Here is an 11,446-nt window from a genome sequence, read left to right on the forward strand (position 1 = left end):
TACTGCTTCCTTTGTCTTCCCTTACAAGGGTGGAGAGGATAGAACAGAGAGTTTTCATCCTGACCTGTCCTTGTACATGTTCGCATGGATAACTAGTGCTGCTTCCACCTCCTCTTGGCAAAATAGAACAACAGAACCCCGGGGCGGGGGGGCGGGGGGGGGATGGGAGTGATTGAACAAATGCTGGAAAGGGAAAAGGGAAGTGAGAGTGTAGATGCCTTGTTTTTGCAAGGAATGGGGGAGTAGAAAAGGGCATGTGCTGAAACGTCAGCTTCATGGGTTATATATGCCTCCCAGCGCAAGTTCTGGTTTCCTAGAAGATCAGATCGCCTGGATAGCAGTGCTTGCAAGGAGGAGACAAACTCCCACATTCTGATCCTTCATTTGATAACAGTGATATACCAAATAGCAGTTTTGATGCTGGTGAAAGTCACAGTGGAGTTGTTTATTGTTGATAATACAGAAGTTGAAAAACAGCGATGAACTCTTACACTTAGCAGAACTGTGTAGCTGCACTCTGGCAGTTGTGTCAGATGTGGTTAGATCCATACGATATCAGAGTGGGGTATTCATGCTGGCCCTGATACCTGGGCTTCTGGACACACGGAAAGCAAATTTAAGTATCAGTGATTTTTACGTTTTAGGGGAACTTCTGTAGCTTGTTGGGCTTAATGTTAGGTGTTCAGGTTGTACATGATAGCTTTATTGGGAGAATTGATTCAAGTGAAACAAAAAAACCCCTACTTTATCTAGAGAGCTTACCACCCAAGTGTAAGGTGGAGGATGGGTATTTGCAAATTGGGAATACAAGAGTCCTTGTGGATTAGTCAGTCATATCAGTTTACCAAAGATTTACCTAAGCGGTACCCACGTTTTTTAGTCATTGCAGCAGGAATAGATTTGTATAAAGAGATGGAATTCTTAAGGAACTCTTAAGAAGGCTGCTCCCATGCATGAGGAGCATCATGACTTAGAGATGGTTATACTCCTCAAAGCCCATATGGCTATATTTTTAGATCAGGACATCAGGCTTTGTTATTAATGGTTATTGTGACACTTGCTGATTAATCTATTGAATTAACCTGCTTGACTCCATCTGATACATTATTATTGTAAATCTTATGTTTGCAGTTGTTTGAAGGAAGAACATACACATATATACATTCTCTATCCAACACTAAAATGTAGACACAGCTTACATCTGAACAGCTATCAAAGTCAAAAAAACAAAACAAACAAACAAACGAAAAACCAACAACAAAAAAACACAAAAACCCACCAACCAACCAACCAACAAAAACCCCCTGTTATACTGTAGAACTCAAACAGTTCCCATACAAGTAGGAGGTTTGTGGAAAAGTGGCACAGGTTTGGTCTACCAGAAGTATTTAGTTGTTTAGATGCTTTATGTATTTTTGTGGCTGGAAGCAATGAATTGTAAGTGTTTATTTCTCTATAGATTTACATATGTTTTTTTAAATGCTCACTTGTTTTTTTTATTCTTTCTTCTAGTAGTCAAAGAAGTCCATCACCAGGTCCAAATCATACCTCTAGCACTAGTGCATCAAATTCAACACCTGCACCGCAAAATACATCAGTACGACCCACTTGTTCATTAACACCTACGCTAGCAGCACACTTCAATGAAAATCTCATAAAGCATGTTCAAGGCTGGCCTGCAGACCATGCAGAAAAGCAGGTGAGTACATGTGTGCTTTGTTTCCTGTGAGAGTGCAAAATGTGTAGCTTAAAAGTCTGTTTTTCTTACACAGGTTGCTTTTTCTAGGAATTAAAAGTATTTTTAAAAACCCCAATGCTTGGTCTTAGCCAGAAAAAAGGAGAGGGAAGAGAGATTAGGCAAGACCTGCTGGTTTTACGTGTGATTTGCCACTTAGCAGTTGAGTATTTTCAAACTCGGTTGAAGTACCAGTGCTTTTGAAATTCTCTCAGATGAATAGCTATCATCATAACTGTTTTCTTACTGCCAAAGTTCTGTTGACATTTACAAAGAACATAAATTTGAACAAATTTTTATAATCTATTTTTGCTATGTGGAAAATGTTATATATAGGTGACAGAGTTAAACTATTTGAGACTACTCCACAGTTTGAGTCACTGCATTGTTAGCTCTACACAGTGAGAAAGGAACTCTGCCTTGTTTGTTGTACCCAGTTTTTAAGATGATGTAGAGGGCTCAGGCTGAATTTGGGCTATTTTTACATAATGGGAAATCCAGTAGAATTACCATCCATATTTTATAACTAACTGCATGAAACCTATCCTGTTGTGGTCATACAGGGAAACTGGATGCATGTTAGCTGCTTGGAATGTATTACTCAAAGGAACAGTAGTGGTTATTGAGTCTAGTTCAAGTCCTTTCAAGACATTACCAACTTGCACCGAGTCAAACGACTGAGCCATTGCTGTGGAATGTGTGTTTAAGGAAGTGGTGCGACCCAGCCGGTTCTCTCTATATAGCCTTGGCCTATAGTTTTGATAGTGTTATTTTCACTGTGTACTGAATTGACATATATCTTAATGCAGAAAATATAGATTTATAGAGTTCATAGGTAACTTTCTTTCCTCCACTATCAGTAATAAAGAGATAAAATAACCACCAGCTAATGCTAGGCAGTCAAGTACTCAGGTGTTACTTTTACCTTTGTATCAAGTGTTACATGCTGTATTGTCCTGTCTGCTATTTCAGATGATTTCGTGTGACCCTGGTGTTTATAGACCAGTTTTAAATAGTAACACTTGAGGGACTTAAGTCAGATATTTGATATAAAAGAAAAAGTGAATGAAAGTATAGGTGCAATACACAGTGAAGAAGGTAAGCTAGATGAAGGTGGAGAGGCTAAAATATGCAGTGCCTTGGTTTCTTCAGATTTCTAACAACATGCGTAGCTTAAACTGAAATTAAGGCATAAGAGCACATGCCAGAGTAAACTGAAAAATACATAAGTAAATAAATTAGGAGAACCAGGACAGGTGTGTGTTAAAGCAGTCAGACTTGAAGAAATCTGCTGTGCAGTAATCAGTGGCTAAAAGAATTATTGAACAACTAGCAGTTACCTCACAGAACTCATAAAAGCAGTTAATACGGAAAACTGGAAAACAATCTAGTAATGTGGTTAATTAGAAGATAATCAACATAACCATCTTGAAGGAATGTGAGAAACCGAATTGTAAGTGGTCTCAGCTCAGTAATTGTGGAGGTACTTTGACTATTGAACCATATCTAAGTAGAAAAAAATGATGAATTTACCTCTTTACAAACACCTGAAAAGAAAACCCTGATAATAGTCAGCATGAACCTTTTAGAAAAAAATTATGTCAATTTTTTTTTCTTTTGATAAAGTATCGGACTTTGATAAAACAGGAGAGCAATAAATGTAACATCCTGATTTGCAGCAAGACTGTTAACAGCTTTTATCAAGAATCTTGCATGCAAAAATTATTTTAAGGCCTTTTAAGTGAGATTCCTTTAAGATGGATGACTGGTCAGCTTAAAAAGAAGTACTTTGAAATTCATTATTGATAGTTTGCTATCAGTCTCAAGGCTTTGGAGTTGTGTAGGGAGGACATGTAAAATGATGTCCTACTGGAGACCAGGGTACTCCTGCATATCAACACACTCCAGAAAAGAAAATTTTTAATGTAGGGAATTAGAACACAAAGTGCTGCTTTGAACTGGAGAAATGCCTGAAGTTGATGGAGGACCTGTGCTAAATACCATTATTTTGGGGAAGTAAAAATCAAGTATAAAAGTACTTAAGCAGATGTTGTGGATTAACCCCGGTAGGCAGCTAAGCACCACACAGCTGCTTGCTCACTCTCCCTCAGTAGGATGGGAGAGAGAATTCGAAGGGCAACAGTGAGAAAACTCATGGGTGGAGATAAAGGCAGCTTAATGAATAAAGGGGGGGAAGGGGGAAGTGATGCAAAAACAGGCGCTTACTACCAGCCAACTGATGCCCAGCCAATCCCCGAGCAATGGCAATGCCTGGAAAACTGTCCCCCAGTTTTATTGCTGAGCATGACATTGTATGGCATGGAATATCCCTGTGGTCAGTTTGGATCAGCTGTCCCAGCTGTGTTCCCTCCCTGCCTTTTGTCCACCCACAACCTGTTTTCTGAGGGGGTCAGAGAGAGAAAGGGAGAAACCCTTGATGCTGTGTGAGCGCTGCTCAGAAATAGCTAAAGTATTGGTGCATTATCAACGCTATTTTGGTCACAAATCTGAAACACAGCACCATGTGGGCTGCTATGAAGAAAATTAACTCTATCCCAGCCAGACCCAGTACAGCAGAGAATAACGTTGCTAAACAGTAATGCTGCAGGGAAGGTTCTATCTGAAACAGTTGGGTTTTTTTTCAGTGGGCCACTTGCGAGAAGTTCTCTTTCTTTATTGCAGTGTGATACGCAGGTCCTCAGAGCAATTATACCAGTCTCCTTGGTGCTGTTGAAGAGTTCTCTGGAGTCATATCCAGTTCAGTGAAGAGACTTTAAGAAATGCATAAAATGAGGATAGGTCATGCCTTTTAAATTTAACACTTATGCTTGTCTCCACCTGACTAAGTGGGGATATTAAAATAATGGAGTTTGTCTGGGAGAGAACACCTGAAGAGAGTTGCAAAGGTGGTTTGGGTTTTTTTCCTATATAAGGTAGCTGGAAAGAAGATGACATTCAATGATTTTTGTCACTAAAGCTTAGTTTAGATGGCAAATTTAAGTCTGCTGTTGAAATAGTGGATGGAGACTTTTAACTACTTCAACAAATTACTTTGGAAGCTTGGAGCCCTGTCATGGGTAAACATTTTTTAGGATCTAAACCATCCTTGCCTTAGCGTGGGTCTGGGTTAGACAATCTCTTGGCAGCCAGTGTTGTTAATTTCTGATTCTAAAAGGACTTTTGTAGGAAATTTAATGTACTTCTGATTTAATACTCCCTTTTGAAGTTAGAGTGCTTTGCTGTTTCAAGACACGCTCATCCAGCAATCCTCTGGCTACAGCCAGTTGTTTCCAATGCATGATTCAAAATCCTAACCTTTATGTGTAACCTTTGCAGGCATCAAGATTACGTGAGGAAGCCCATAACATGGGAAGTGTCCATATGTCAGAAATTTGTACTGAATTAAAGAATTTAAGGTCTTTAGTTCGAGTATGTGAAATTCAAGCAACTTTGCGTGAGCAAAGGTAAGTGTGTGCTCTGTGTTTATTTTCAAAGTGGTAATTTTCAAGATGGAACTAGAATTCCCATTCTGGCATTGTTTTGCATGAGCTATATTTACTGATGACTTTGTAAGTATGCTGTTACTTGCCAGGTTGGCAAGCTGTCTTCCCTGTGTACATTCTACCTGTCTCCCATACAGATACCTGTTAGTTTCCAGTGAACAGAACCAGATATGCAACTTCAGTATGTATTTTCACTTAGATAGGAAAGAAATATCTTTCCAGGTACATAAGTGGATTAGGAAAAACTGATCAACTCATACTAGTTCAGTGTATTTCTAAAATATCTCTCCATATATGATGCATAGATCACATATGTACACATTTGCATGGTTTATACTGGTCTTAAACACTACAGTTTGCATGAGACATTTGTTAGGTCTAAAGCCAGAGCAACTTTGAATAAGTGTTGATATCACAACCTAAGGAAAAAATAATGTATGTTATTTAGGTAGCAGGCATATGAGAAGATCTTGGGGTTCTTTAGTGAGATGTTGATTATAGCAAAGTAGACTTCTGCTTCTTAAGTCAGTAATAGCGGGTGTCTTCTGTATCAGTGAAGCAATACACAACCACGTTGAAGACTGTTGAGCAAGATTGAAAACTTTAGTCTTACAGTACATGCTGAAACTTTTCACCAGTAGTCATGATACTGAATCCCTTTCATATTCAGTTTCCTTTTTGAATGATGTTATCCCATGTATTAAGTCTACTACAGTTTGAATAAAGTGATTCTGATCTATTATTTTAAGCTGCTTTAGTAGCATTGCATGCTGTTCACATAGCTAGCTTTATCCTAGAAACTCTTGCTTTTTGGCAGTTAGTAAAATACTCCTTTAGTCAGAAGTAGGCTATATTTGTGAATCTGTAGTCAGAAGTAGACTATAATATATTTGTAAATCTTTCCTAATAAAGAATCGAAAATATCCATTCTTTCTGAAATTTTATTTCATAACTTCATTACATAAATTACAATTTCTGTAGTATATTTAATGAACTGCTTCGTTTCTTACAGGTTTCATTTCCTGAGGTTTAATTTCTGTCTCTGGGTGCACATTTAATCTGAAATAACATGTCAAATGTCACTGTTCAACTCACTAAATAGCACCTTGTTTTTTGTACGCTGTGTATCCTTCAGCCATCAATGAATAATGATTTTTATGACTTTGAATCTATGATAACATGTATCTTTTATTTTTGCTGCAATCCCAAAGACGTGGAATACATGGCATAAGTAACAAGTTGGTGGGGGGAGGCTTTCACAAAGATTATTAAAGCCAGTACATTTCAATGATGATATTATTTCTATACTTTTACACAGAAGAGCACTATTTAAATTTGTTCTAAGAGGGAACTTTATCTCTAGGCAAAACGAGTATTATTGTTTTAACCATAACTCACAGCATGTGAAAAGGCACTTTTCATTGACTGATACATTTTATATGCCCACGCCTTTTAAGTTTAATTTTTTTTTTAATGTCTCTATCTTAATTGTTTTTCATCTACTTTTCATTACAAAATTCATTTTTACTGAACTGGGCACATATCTGAAAAGTGTTCTACAAAAGTCTGCTGAGGTGGATGCTTGTTCTGCATTGATTAAAGTTATTTCGGACTTTATTTATATGAAACTTCAGCTGTCCCTGAATATTTTCTTAATTCATTCACATGCTTGCATTACACTTCAGCACATGAAAAGTTGTTTCAAAATATTCCTTAAAAATTCTAGGAGACAGTTATGTAAACCAAATGTTCATCAATCACAGTAATTGTTTATGTCAGTTCAGTAGAACAAGGAAAAATGTATAAGGGAACTGCTAGCAATATAATTTATTTCTAAGCTGGGTGTAGTTATAACTTTTTTTCTTTAGATGTCTTTTAGTGATCAAGTATTTTGAGGTTGGAGCTTACCATAACTAGAGATTATGACTAGCCACAGAGCCAAATACTAGAAAAAAAAAGTGTTGCATCTAGAAGAAAACCTGCTTGTTTAGAAAAATTTGAGTGCTTTGCGTTGTTGTACAGTCTGGAAAACAGCGTAACACAGGCATAATACCATTCTTCAGAATACTCAGTTACTCTACGTACTCTTCTAGTGTCCTGCTTTTTCTGGGAGTTAAATTCAGGTGAAGAGCAGGCTTAAACATAACTGTATCAGTCATAATGAAATACAGCAACTTAATTTTCTGAACCAAGGTATCAAACGTGGCAGGTCTCTATGTATCGTGTATATGCATACGATGTTTGTAGGTGATTGAACAAATTGAGAATTAATTTTAAAATATCTGAATTTTATTAATAGAGCTAAGGAGCTTGGTACCTTTCACTGAAATTGTAGAAGTACTTGTGTAGATAAGTCTTTACCATCTCTGTATAATGGAAGTGTTTATACTAATTGATTTCTTTTCTCTTGCAGGATACTATTTTTGAGGCAACAAATTAAAGAACTTGAAAAGCTAAAGAATCAGAATTCGTTCATGGTGTGAAAAGTTGTAAACAATTGCACATGGTTTTGAGTACAGGAACTATTAAACTGATGCCCAGTCTTAACACTTTTGAGCTGCATTTGAGTAGACTTTGGACCGTTGAGCTGGGCAGGAAAAAGTTGACATGGGGAAGGGGACAGGAGGGAGTCAAATTCAGGGGAAAGATACAAGAATGATTTGTAAAACCCTTGAAATGTAGATTTCTTGTAGATGTATTCTTCACGTTGTAAATATGTTTTGTAGAGTGAAGCCATGGGAAGCCATGTGTATCAGAGCTTAGACATCCAAAACTAATCAATGCTGAGGTGGCTAAATACCTAGCCTTTTACATGTAAACCTGTCTGCAAAATTAGCTTTCTTTTTTTTTTTTTTTTTTTTTTAGTTAATTTATCATTCAGAAATCTTGCGTTTCCTAAAATTCAATGCAAGCGCCAGGCGATCTGTGTCTAAGGCTGCAACAATTTGGGTAATGTACAAAATATTATGAAACAACTGTTTCCACACTTGCACCGAATAGAGAGCAGTGCTTCTCCATTTCTGTTTTACAGAGAAATGTTTTTCATTTTCTGTGTTCCATTTCCCCGTGAAATCCTAAATCTGATTTTATCAGTTTTTTAATGCTTCTAATTTTCTCTTTTCTTAAGGCACTGTTGCTATGGCACTTTTTCTATAATCTTTTCATTCCTGTGTACAGTAGCTTAAAATTGCAGTGATTGAGCATAACCCACTTGTTTGTATAAATTATTGAAACGTATCTCCATTTGCACCCTGTAAGAATGGACTTATAGTACTGCTGGGCATGTGTGCTGAAAGTACATTACTTGCTCAAATATAAGGAAATAGCCCAATGAACATGTTAACATGGTTGTGGGAGGGGAAAGAGGAAAAAAAAAGCTAGTCAGATGTGAATTGTATCTGTTGTAATAAACATGTTAAAACAAAGAAACACTGGTTTTCATTTCCTTTGGTCAAAACATTAAAATTTGGTCTGTTTGGGGACTCTTTATTAGAACTGTTCTTGTTGAACATTTTTGTACTTAAATAATTCCTCAAGGGAGGTTTTGTTTAAAACTTGTAAACAGGAAAATGTGTATAAAATATTTAATGAAATATAAAATTCAACAAGAAAGATTTAAGACACCTCCCCAACAGTTGTCATATGTTAACTCCTGGTTTACCTGTCTTGATATTATGACATTTCATTTCGAAGGATGTTTGTGTTGTAGCTAACTGTTTAAGTCTGGTGCTGACTGCTGTTCTTAACCATCACAAAACGCTGAATTTGTGTAATTGGAGCAACCCACCGTTTGAAAATGGTGGCAAAGCTCGGCTTTGTATATTGTTTCCTAAAGTATATTAAAAATAAAAAAGAAACTATTGCTACTACAAAATAAACGTGACTTTTTCTTTGCTTAAAACCAACAAAAATACTGATGGCAGTACTGGTTTAATATTTGCAGAGACGTATATGTTACAGTAGTCTGTTAAGAAAGATTGTAGGTGGTGGATTAAAAAAAAAACAACTTAATGATAAAGGTGTTGAGATGTGATGCTGCATGTTTTGTTCCTACAAAATACTGTCTTTCAGCACCAGAAGCATTACTTGATTTTTATTTGGCCTTGTCTCGTGTTGACTGGGCTCGGATTGGTTTTTAAAGTCAGTTTTTCATCAGTGGAAGCTGAATGCTGTGTTCTAACAAGACATTGCAAATGGAGCAAGTTGAAATACCTCAACTGACAACAACAAATGAGAAATTGGGATAGATTAACTTGTAATTGTTCCTCACTTTTTAACCCAGTTTGTGCTGTTGTGTTTCATATCATGCAAATGTTTGGTTTTGCTCAGAAAATGTGAATAGAATAATCTTGAATGAATTAATTTTAACATACATTGTTTCTGCATTTTTAGAGACCCAAGGCCAAGTGACAGAAGGCTTCCTGAGACTCTCGTATTTGCCTAAGGTCCTATTTCTTGTAATGCTCATTGTCTTGTTGTTGCCCAAGCATAGGGAAATAGTGTGCGGAATGGATGGACATACAGGTGATCTTTCACTGGTGCTTGTCCTGAGTTCTGGTATTTTGCTGTTTAGTTACCTGCTGAGACAAAGGCTGCTTCTGTCTTAATAGATATGCTGGGCTTATTTTCCACACGCTTATTTTTGTTCCTTTTGATTCATATATTGCGCTCTATAATATACTGTATCAGTGAGCTTCACAAGTTAATTTTATTCTCTAAAAAATTACTTTGGATTATTTTTTAAACCTCTGGTTTGAATGAATTTTCTTATATGCTTAGCTGCTGCCTGTTGATGTTATTATTCATTGTTTTACAGAATAGTCTCTCTTCCAGCCTAAAGAGTACTAGTCTGTTTTATCACACGAGAACTTTCATTATGTACGAATGGTCACAGGTAACTTGAGAGTAACAAGGATTAACATGCTACTTTAACCCCTTAAAAATATGTGCATACATATACATAACATCACATAGAGACACACATTCGCTCTTCAGGTGATGTCCTCCCTAACTAATGCAATAAAGGCTCCTTCTTTGTCAGCATCAAATGGCGTGCTGAAAGCCTGTTGGCTTCTGTATTTGCTCACCTTGCACTAGTTTTCCTCCTCGTCCTCCACACCCTTCCAAGCCTCATGCTGCTGTTAGCTGAGGAGTGACAGCCTGCCCAACTTCCACTAGCATTAGACAATTTGGGGAAGAGGGTTACAGGCACTGCTTTCAAAGTAGATGCTGACTGAATGGCAGGGTCTGGGATAATGTCCTTCAAATGGCTTCCCTAACATACAATGCAATTTTGGTCTTATGGTGTGATCTGGAGACCCTCTTCAGTGACATGCAGAAACTGGCCCTCTGTATATTGCTTGAGGGGAGGAAAACCCAGATTTTTCTCCTTCCTATCAAATCTCTATCTGAAGCTGGACAACAAAGAAATGGGCAGGTGCACTGGGACTTGTTACTAGATTACCAGCTTATCATTTATTATCCATCCTGAAACTGATGCTAGCCTTTCAAATGTAGTTGACATTGTTTAATGAAAGGGACTTTATTGGATTGTTCTACACCTGCAAGTCAAATCAAGTGAATTTCCCCTGGGGCAAACCTTGTTTTCTTCCTAGGCGGGTGTTCAGAAAGTGTTTATTGGGAGTTGTGGGATGTGTTTTCTGTATTAATTACTCGATAATGGGTGGTCAAGCAATAGTGATGAGAAACTGATGAAAGAACTGTTGTTGCATATGTTGCTTTTGGTTTTCCTGTTAGGCATTTGCTAAGCAACTCTTTAGTATAATAGAGAAATGGTCTTTAGAATTACTTAAGAAATTGACTGAGCTTGTACAATCATACTGCAAGCAGTGCAATGGGGATAATATTTTATCATCTGTGATGGCATGCTCAAGAACTCCAGCAGAAGGGGCTTAATGTAATTATAAAACTAAGTGACTGATCCAAGGGACTCCCCTGTTTGATGCTTTTACAATTGCATGATATTATTATTATTAAGGCCATCTGATATCTTTGAAGGTCTGCGTATTTTTTCCACTGGCCTTGATCCTAAGATGCTGTGGTCAACTGCTTAACTTTGGTCAACTTTCCCTGCTTAGGCTGATCTCTTGCAGCAATATAGTGTCTCCTTTTCAGATTTGTTTTATTAATTGTAGCTCCTTTGGTAGTAGCATCTTATCTTTTGGTGGACACTGGTGCTGTCTTTACT

General features: G+C 37.2%; 1 protein-coding gene across 2 annotated transcripts in view; it reads left to right on the plus strand.

Moving 5' to 3' along the window:
- Positions 1–8,857, plus strand: part of WAC (WW domain containing adaptor with coiled-coil) — a 61,178-nt gene extending 52,321 nt beyond the window's left edge. For both annotated transcript variants that reach the window (XM_009701521.1, XM_009701522.1), the window contains 3 exons: positions 1,513–1,699; positions 5,072–5,199; positions 7,652–8,857. In XM_009701521.1, coding sequence (XP_009699823.1) covers positions 1,513–1,699; positions 5,072–5,199; positions 7,652–7,721 — 385 coding nt within the window. In that variant the 3' untranslated portion in view covers positions 7,722–8,857. The remainder of the gene's footprint in view (positions 1–1,512; positions 1,700–5,071; positions 5,200–7,651) is intronic.
- The last annotated feature ends 2,589 nt before the right edge of the window (positions 8,858–11,446 follow it).

This window comes from Cariama cristata, unplaced genomic scaffold (assembly GCF_000690535.1).
Source record: "Cariama cristata isolate BGI_N322 unplaced genomic scaffold, ASM69053v1 scaffold3376, whole genome shotgun sequence".
NCBI classification, from domain to species: Eukaryota; Metazoa; Chordata; class Aves; order Cariamiformes; family Cariamidae; genus Cariama; species Cariama cristata.